The sequence below is a fragment of the Giraffa tippelskirchi genome, chromosome 1 (assembly GCF_054371585.1).
Source record: "Giraffa tippelskirchi isolate mGirTip1 chromosome 1, T2T-mGirTip1v1.2.pri, whole genome shotgun sequence".
Lineage (NCBI taxonomy): Eukaryota > Metazoa > Chordata > Mammalia > Artiodactyla > Giraffidae > Giraffa > Giraffa tippelskirchi.
Genome location: NC_137275.1, coordinates 205,670,755 through 205,679,725, shown reverse-complemented (window position 1 = coordinate 205,679,725; position 8,971 = coordinate 205,670,755). Strand labels below are relative to the sequence as shown.

The 8,971-nt window shown below is 41.0% G+C and overlaps 1 protein-coding gene across 4 annotated transcripts in view; it reads right to left on the bottom strand.

Moving 5' to 3' along the window:
• Positions 1-379: 379 nt before the first annotated feature.
• Positions 380-8,971, bottom strand: part of MSANTD3 (Myb/SANT DNA binding domain containing 3) — a 32,002-nt gene continuing 23,410 nt past the window's right edge. For all 4 annotated transcript variants that reach the window (XM_081573084.1, XM_081573077.1, XM_081573094.1 and 1 more), the window contains one exon: positions 380-2,975. In XM_081573084.1, the coding sequence (XP_081429210.1) occupies positions 2,566-2,975 (410 nt within the window). In that variant the 3' untranslated portion in view covers positions 380-2,565. The remainder of the gene's footprint in view (positions 2,976-8,971) is intronic.

Sequence of the window (8,971 nt, the reverse complement as noted above, 5' to 3'; positions counted from 1 at the left end):
CAGGTGGGGCTATTTGTTTTCAAGTCAAGAGACATAGCACTGAGGTCCTGTTTTGCCATTCACTAGCTTTCAGACTGGTGCGAGTGTTTCTTCTGAGCATCATTTCCTCACTCCTGCTGGACTTCACAGGACTAAGGACCAAATGATACACATTTGTGAACTCTACACCAGTGGGTCTCAGTCTCAACTGGGCATCATCATCCTTTGCAAAGCTTCCCAAAATATAGAAGACCAGGCCTCAAACCAGGCAAACTGAATCTCCTGGGAATGGAACCCGTTGAGATAAATTTTTTATAAAACACTGTTTCTAATGCAACTCAAGGTTGAAAACTGTTATAAACTCATAAATACCATTAACAGTAGAACACATGCTTTAGCCTGCTGGTTTAATTATCCTTTATTTGTTCAGTTAGGAATTAGTTGGATGCTTTTACAGTTCCATTATATCTGTGAGCTCTTTTTGTGTTGTTCCACATTGTTATTTGTGTGATTAGGTGGCAGATTCTGAGAGAATAATAATATATGGCACCATGCTGTATACAAAAATGTACCTAACCCAGTGGTGGTGGTTTTTTTTAACCAGGGTCCTCTAAAACCTTGCTGCACAGAATCCCAGTGACCAGACAAGCAGAACTGGCGTAACTTGGGAGCTTGTAAGAAATGCACAGTCTCAAGCCGATGCCAGAATCAGCATATTAAGGAGATTTCCAGGTGGACCAATAGATGAAGCAAATCAAACTTCTGTCAGTTCACATGTGTTGAGGACCTGCCATTCCCTGGCCTAATTTGTCTCCCATAAGTCCATGAAGTTTGAGACTTTTTCCAGATGCTGCTTCTCTAAAGGGTCCATTTGGTAAAAAAACTAAGAACACAAATCCTTACAAAAGCATCCTTCCTTTGAAAGAAGACTAGTCTTCATGGGTTCCCTTCAATAACTGGTTCCCTAAGGTATTTAAAACATGATCAGTGCATATAATAAATTGATATCCATTTAAGTTTTATGCAGTGCACATGCATATATGAGTATATATGTACTTTACTGAATTTACAGACCCTGAGACCCAAATTCCAAAATTATGAAAGGAAGGAAGCTTAGCCACTGTAGTAAACTCTCCCTGTTGACTCACGTCCTGTGGACAATTATGATGTTAGCAGCCATTGTCCAAGACTGTGCAGACCACATCATAGTCAAGGAGTTGGTCTGATCTAGACCAACTCCCTTGTTTTAGAGACAGGAGACACCACGGCCAAAGACTAAACGGAGTTACCCAAGGTCACACAGCACCTGAGGCAGCACCAGGCTCAGAATTCAAGCCCTGACTCCTAGTCCTACACTACCTACATAGCCTCTGCCACACATACTCCTCCTTCCCCGACACACAGTCTTGAAATTTCTTTCTCAGACTCTGCTGACCTGCCACGGCACCTGAGTGTCACTTTGCTTCTCCCAACTACTGCTATGCCCAGCTCCCAAGACTGTTTTTCACACTAGGCTACAGGAGAAGTTATATCACAGCTCAGTCAAAATATCCATTTATCAATCCATATTTCCAAATCTATTGGTAATGGATTCTGAAAAAGCTCAATACCAACTGTGTAATGCTTATGCAGCATTACTATTAGCCAGCACCAGGAGTGCAGCAAGGGAAGGGTCTTTTCTTAGGTGGCTAAAGATTAAAACTAAGGGCAAGCATGAACTCAGTAGTACAAAGTTGGGAGGAACCTACAGAAGGAAGGCAAAAACTGGAGCACAGTGCGGGAGGCAGCACCTTTAAAAAACATACACAGTGTGACTATAAAATTGCAAGTCTTATCTTTTAATAAAATAAGAAATAAGCATGACAGAATGTAGAACTCTAAACGAACATTTCTCTCTCAAAGTAATCACATCCTTAGTTCCAACAAAGCTACCCTTGTTGGAGATATTATCTGGAACTCTTCTTTGAGGAAAGGGGGGAAAAAAGGCAGTCTATGAGCCACATTAGAAAATAACCTTCCATATGTCAGGCTGTTTAAAAACAGAAAATCCACACTCAGAAGATGACACAGAAAAACTGCAAAGTGTGCTGCAGCTCTTGTGGAGGTTCCCGAAAGACCTCTAGCAAATTCTGAGCAACAGCATCACCACTGGAGAAATGTGTGTCCTCCCAAGACAGCCACTTTCAATGGGAGGGCATTCATTTGGATAGAAAAGGTCTGCTGTCAAATTAAAAAAAAAAAGACCCACAAAACCCAGCCACACTCCCTTTATAGTCACACTTGCATTTGATTAAAAAAATACAACAACAACACTCATACATGGTTCTTGTATGAATTCTAATTAAGAGACATTACATTCAGAATGATAGCACTCAAAGTGATAATTTTCAGAAAACTCTACCAGCTTCTTTACCACTGAAGGGGTACATAGGGTGCAGCTGTTTACCTGAATGTATTCTTAAGTGACTACTCCCACTCTAAGTTTCCTAGTTTGTAGCTCTGTTACAGGTTACTGACCGCCAGTTCGTGTTCCAGACTTTCTTTGCCAACACAGATTAATTGCAAGGGAGCCACCCCCACAGTCTTTTAGGGTGAATTGGGAAAGGGCCGGTTAAATGAGGAAACAGGCCACTCCTTGGTAAAAGTTTGTAGTTTTCTTTCCCAATACATCTTCTTTTTATTGAGAACTTCCATTTTTATCCTGTGCTCCTCCTCTGCCATCTCACACTCTCGCTCTATCTGCTGGATTTTGGCCACATGCACCTCATTCATTTGTATCAGCTGCAGTTGTAAGATGGACATTTGTTGATGGTGTTCTTCCTCATGCATCTTTTTTAAAGCACCTTCCTGAGAGGTTTTGCTCCTGTAGTTTTTATTGGCTGTTATTCTGACAGCTGAACACGAGGGTTCAGGTTGAGAGGTCCCCTCACATACTGGAAAATGTATGAACTCTTTCTCATCATCGCACAGTTCTCTATTTGAAACAGCAAATGATTCTGAAAAACAGTAGCAGAAAACATATGTTCAAAGATCTTACAGGCAGAGAGTAAATCAATCCTATTTCAAATGACAGCGTCCCCCATGGCAGGATGACTTGAGACAGCATCTGCTCTGGTCTGCGTGGCCACAGGTACCCCTGCCACTCCTGACTTTCAAAAAAACCCGTACATCGAAAGCAATTTTCCCTTAAGAAAGTAACGGTAATAGGTTTCATCATGTCAGTTCTGACACTGCAAACTATGGGAAAAGTGGTCCGAGACTGTGCTTATCAAGGACTGGAGACCTGGGTATGCGGATATAAGTTCTAAAATGAAATGTGCACAACCCCCAGTGAGCAGAAAACCACAGTACGAAGCCAGCAGTCGGTTTGCAGATTAAGTTCTCCCTCAGTCTTATCTCCCTCTCTGATTCTCATTCAGCCACGAACACTGAAGTTCAATCTCCACAAGGGCACCATTGTTGGGGGTCCTGGACACAGGTCTTAACCCTTACCCTGGAGAGGCATCTCACAAAGGTTCTTCCTGGAAAGATGAGCCTACATTCCCTGGCTTAACTTCCTCAGACTTCTCTTCAGTCTCCTACATTTGGCTGTTCCTCTAGCGCTGCCATCTGGGGGTCAATATTCAGATCCTAAAGACAATTTCTGACGTCCCTCTTATGTAACTTTTCCCTAGTACTTGACGATTCTTCTTGACAATTTTTTCCTCTATTAGCTTCTGAACCATTGCTTTCTCCTAAGTTTCCTCTCTGATTGCTCTTTCTTCTGTCTCTTTTCTGGACTTACACTTCAATGTTCCCCTGGGGTTCCTATCTCTGGCTCTGTTTTCAATACACCCTAAGTAACCCTCATAGTCTGATTCCAACCTTCCTTTATCTTCCTTGACTTACTCTTCAAAATCCCAGGTATCCTCCAATTCTACCACAATCTTTATTTTCTCCCATAATGCTGTCTCACTGCTCCTTCAGCCTACAGTTGGGCTCAGTAATTGTCCCCAGCCCCTAACTCAAACACACACTCTTACTCCAGTTTCCCTTCCAACCTCCTCCCTAACTCCTGCTTCATTCAGGATCAATGCTACTTTCTCTGTGAAACCTCAGCCCTCTCCCTTTCTCTTCTGTTATAGAACTTAACACATCCTAGTATTGTTTGAGGACTGTGACTTATTCATTTCTTTTATCCTTGGGCACCAATTATTTTGCTTGGTATCTAGCGGATGCCTAGTAAATATTTATGCACTGAAGCTTTGAATAGAAGGGAACAGAGCTTATGGATACAAAAGGTTGCCATGTTTGCCCTAGTATTTTTATAGGGCAATGATATGAGTATCGGTCAGGGAGTTTCCATAAGGAAACCACTAACACCACTAACCCATGATTCCATGTGGTAGGATTGGATTCTAGCTTTGACTCCAATGCTTTCTTGGGACGCTTTATATTTCCAATAATGAGAGTCCTCTCCTTGGAGAAAAATAACATCAATTTATTAACAGAGTTGATTACATTAGTACGTCCATTCCATTATTCCAGAAGATGGGATGCCAGGAATGTAAATGGCTACTGGGGGAAACCTAACTCATAACACTCTGTTAATAAAAGGAAAATGGCTGCTGTTTAGATGATTTCACTCCAAGGGGTTAGGTAACAACCATAACTAGTCCCTAATTAAGCTTAAAAAAAGGGTAAAAAAAAAATCTTACTTTTGAAAGGGAAGGTTAAAAGGACTCCTGCGTCATCCAGAGATAATGAAAATGTCTCCCTAGGAGTCTTCCCAACTCCAGCGGCTACAGCCTCAATTAGATGTCCTTCCCTCAAGCTCCCACTGCCTCCGGAGCCTACCTCTGGCAGAGCACTTGTTAAAACTGACGGTTTAACTACCTCCCCTTCAGGTCTCTGAGCACTTTGAAGACAGACACTGCCTCTAATTCATCCTCCTGGAGGACCCAGCTCAGGGCCTGACACACTGCTGGGCTTGTAAGAAATGTGTGCGGGATGAATTGGCTGCAGAGGGTCATATCGCTCTCAACACGGCACAACTGCGAAGAAAGAATGGCATTCTGAGTGGAGAGCCGAGGCGCAGGACAAAGGAGTAGGGACGGCTGAGCACCAAGAATGGGGTCCCTCAGATGGGATCAAATGCAAAGAGGATTACCTCATCTGTTTCCTTTTGAGTCTCAGATCTGAAACTGTCCTCAAAGAAGACTAGACACATTAGACGTTTTTTGGTACCTTTAGCCTCTTCTCTCTTTGATTTCATTCCAGAGGACAGTTCTGGATACTCCTCTGAGCTTTTAAAAAGTCCATGCCCTGACAATGCTACTCATCTCTCCCAATTTCTAAATGCTTATTTTCATCTCAATAAGTCTTGGCTTTAGGGGCCTTTTGATGATGATGATGATGACAGCAGCTACCATTTTGCAGCATTATCTCATTTAATCCTTACAACAACCCTCTGAGAGGTGTTTTTGTTTTTGTTTCATTTTGGGGCCCACCCCATGGCATGTGGGACCACGGATCGAACCTGTGCCCCTGCACTGGAAGACAGAGTCTTAACCACTGGACCACAGGGAAGTCCTTGAGGGAGGTATTATTATAGAAAACCAAACACAATAAGCTAAAGTCACTTGGCTAGTTGAAAGAACCAGGACTCCAATCCAGGTCTGCCTGACTCCAAAACCCAAGCTCAATTACTATAACACCCAGCCTCTCATTATATCACCTGCTCAGCTGATTACTCACATATCTTGAAATGCAGTCTTCAGGTTGTATCCACTAAAAAACCACTGATTATTAAGACTATGGCTGTATATTTCAAATTTTGATCTCCAAATTTCTCTCTAGACTTATGAACATGAAGACAGTATGTTTATGTCTGGGAACAGATAAATGAATCTACTTTAAAATTAATTTTTTTTAGTTTAAAAGTGTGCACATTTTAAATTTAAAAAAACAGATCTCTCAAGACTCTGCTAGAAGCTGGAGCTTAAAACTAGAGAAGCCCGATGGAGTAGTTAATTAACTTTCACACAAATATTAGCTCCAATGATTGGAAGCTAGTGTTCAGATGGGGAAAGTCTCCTCTTAATTGGAAAAAGACTATCCTGGGAATGGCAACCTGCTGCAAACACACACCATGTAATCTCTCTCCCAGGTAAAACAAAGCCACCTGAAGTAGAAAACAACTCGATCGTGTGCAAAACGGGTAAGAAGGCCTAAAGTGTTTCCTGGGAGCAGAGAACACAGTCAAGGGGTGTTCTTCCACTGGGCAATGTGAGTAAGTTTAATTTCATCAGGAAAACCAATGAAGGCCGTCAAAGGATGGGAAGGAAACTGTACAGGCTAAAACTCAGCCCTTCTCAGCAGGAAAAATGGAAACAGGACTGACAGGGAATATGGATAAATAAGATGCCAGGGATGTACACTACAGAATATTATACATCAACTAAAAGAAACAAGTTAGATTTACTCACTGCGGTGGGGATAGATGTTTAAACATTCTAAGCGAAAAGAGGTAAGAGAAAAAGGAATGGCATCTATAGCACGATTTTTAATCTATGTAAATTTTTAATATTTGCAAAAAATAAAATACACACACACACCACCAATGCATGCTTTCAAGAACACGTGAGAGAATATACAACACATTAGAATTATTAGGGTTCAGGAGAAAAGAGTGAAAGTGGTGAATAGGGATTAAAAAAAAGGAAAAAAATAATGCTGATTTTTGTATAAGTAATACATACACAAAAAAGGACTTTTCCAGCCCCTTATATATCTAGTGTGTCATAACTAGAAATAAAAATCAGTCCCCTGTACTGGAGTTCCTACCCCAAAAGAACAAGATTAAACTAAAAAGACTAATAATGGAATTTATTAAGAAATGTTTGATAGGTTGGCATGCCTATGTCTGCATTACTGGAGTATAGCTGTATAGTAGAGAACTAACAGCATATGAATTAAATGTAAGTTCTCTCAAGATATTTGAGTCCTACCTGAAAGCTTAGTTTTCCTACGTGTATCTGACGTTTGGCCATTCTACCCTCCTGATCACCCCCAGCAAATTTTGTTCTCCCTTAGTTTGTTCTGCAAACCTGTTCCCCAAAGATTATGGAAGATAAGTATCGAAGCCAAATTATCACATATCATAAATCTACAGGGTATAAATTCTTTTAATATATTTAAGGGGAAAATACTCGTTTTTTACAAATATGTTCCTAAGTGTTAAGTTTTAAGACCAGTGCATTCAAATACAGATACACATTTCATGAAAGTTAATGACAAAGCTAAGAACATGCAAGGGACGGTGATCAAGATGACACAGTTGAAGGCATCTCACATAAGAAATAGTTGGAGGGAGGCCTCTAGTGGAATGTGTTAGGCTCATTTTTTTAACCTCCAACAAATCTTTGAGCAACTAATTCTGTCACAGGCACTCTGTAAGGTGTTAGGACAGTGCTGTCCGACAGAAATATGAGTTACGTATGCCATTAAAATTTCTTCTCATAACCACATTAAAGAAGTAAAAAGAGGTGAAATTAATTTTAGTAACATATTTTTAATCCAATAGATCTAAAGTATTATCATTTCAACATTCAATCAATATAAACGTTATGAGTAAGACTTTACATTCTGTTTTTCGGTACTAAATCTCTGAGATATGGTACATACATTTATAGCACCTCTCAATTCAGTCTCCCTACGTTTCAAGTGTTTACCAGCTTCACGTGGCTTGTGACTGCTATACTGGACAGCACAGTAGAGACAGAGAGACGGTAGAGACAAAGTTAGCAGAGATACTAACTAAACACACACACACACACACACACACACACACACACACACACACACACACACACACACACACACAGTCCATGGGCCAAAAGATCCACGATAGAATGAGAGCCGTCCTCTACAGCAGGTTCTCAACCTTTTCCCCAGCAAGACCCGGAAACAGTGATTAACAATTCCAGCTTTCTTTTTCTTTCTTAAAAGTAAGTTGAAATGCAAAATGGGTGAGGTAACCTCAACGCTGTTTTAATGTATGGGAAGAGTTCCAGTACCTTAACTACTATAGAATACAAACTATCTTGGACCCAGTTCCCAACTGACAAAGCAACACACTTCTCCACCACCCTCCAGATTTGACCTGGAAACAGGAACCAGACAGCATATGGCTATACCTTAAGATCCATCAGCAAAAAGTCTCATGTGCCATATATGTACACACAGCCAATTTAAATCTCTTTACAAGTGAGTCTCTAGCAAACGTCACTACAGGAAGGACACTGAGAATCCACATTTATTCCCTTCTTGTTGAAAATTTAGAAATTGTGTTTATGAGTAAATAAGTTGTATCCTTTCCTCTAAAAAGCAAGAGGAAAAAAATCTGTAAGAATAGACTTTCTAGTTCCTACTCTAAAATTTGAAAATGGGGAAATAAGACTGTCCCCTTAGAATAAGCCGATGAAATCAATACACAATCATCCAGACTGCAGATGTGCAAAGTGAACTGCACGCAGTCCACACCAGCATCTTCCTCAGCAACATCTCTCAGGGAATATAAGCAATTTGAAAAGCAGCCCTGCTGATTCACCTCCCCCAGTACCATTCCTTTCACTGCCTCACAGACACAGAATCACTCCAAGGCCACCATAATGGAGAGGAACTGGCTGAAGCTGTAAACATCTCCAAGGCAAGGACACTGTCAATTAGCAGCAGACCCCACTTTAGCACAGAAGCAGCAATGAGGATGGAGGAGAGAGAGCTGGCAGTGTCCATATCAACACTGGAAGCTTCCCCAGCTGGGGAACTCAAGAATCAACTTAAACACTGAGATCCTACCCTGAGAAACAACACATGAGTTGCCTGACATTCAACTGGCTTCCTAGATTTAACCTTGGCCAAATGACCAGAAAACAAACATTTGATTATAATTAAGCTTCCCAGGATGATCTGCCGAAAGGAAAAATAAAAAAAGTGCTAATCAGAAACATGT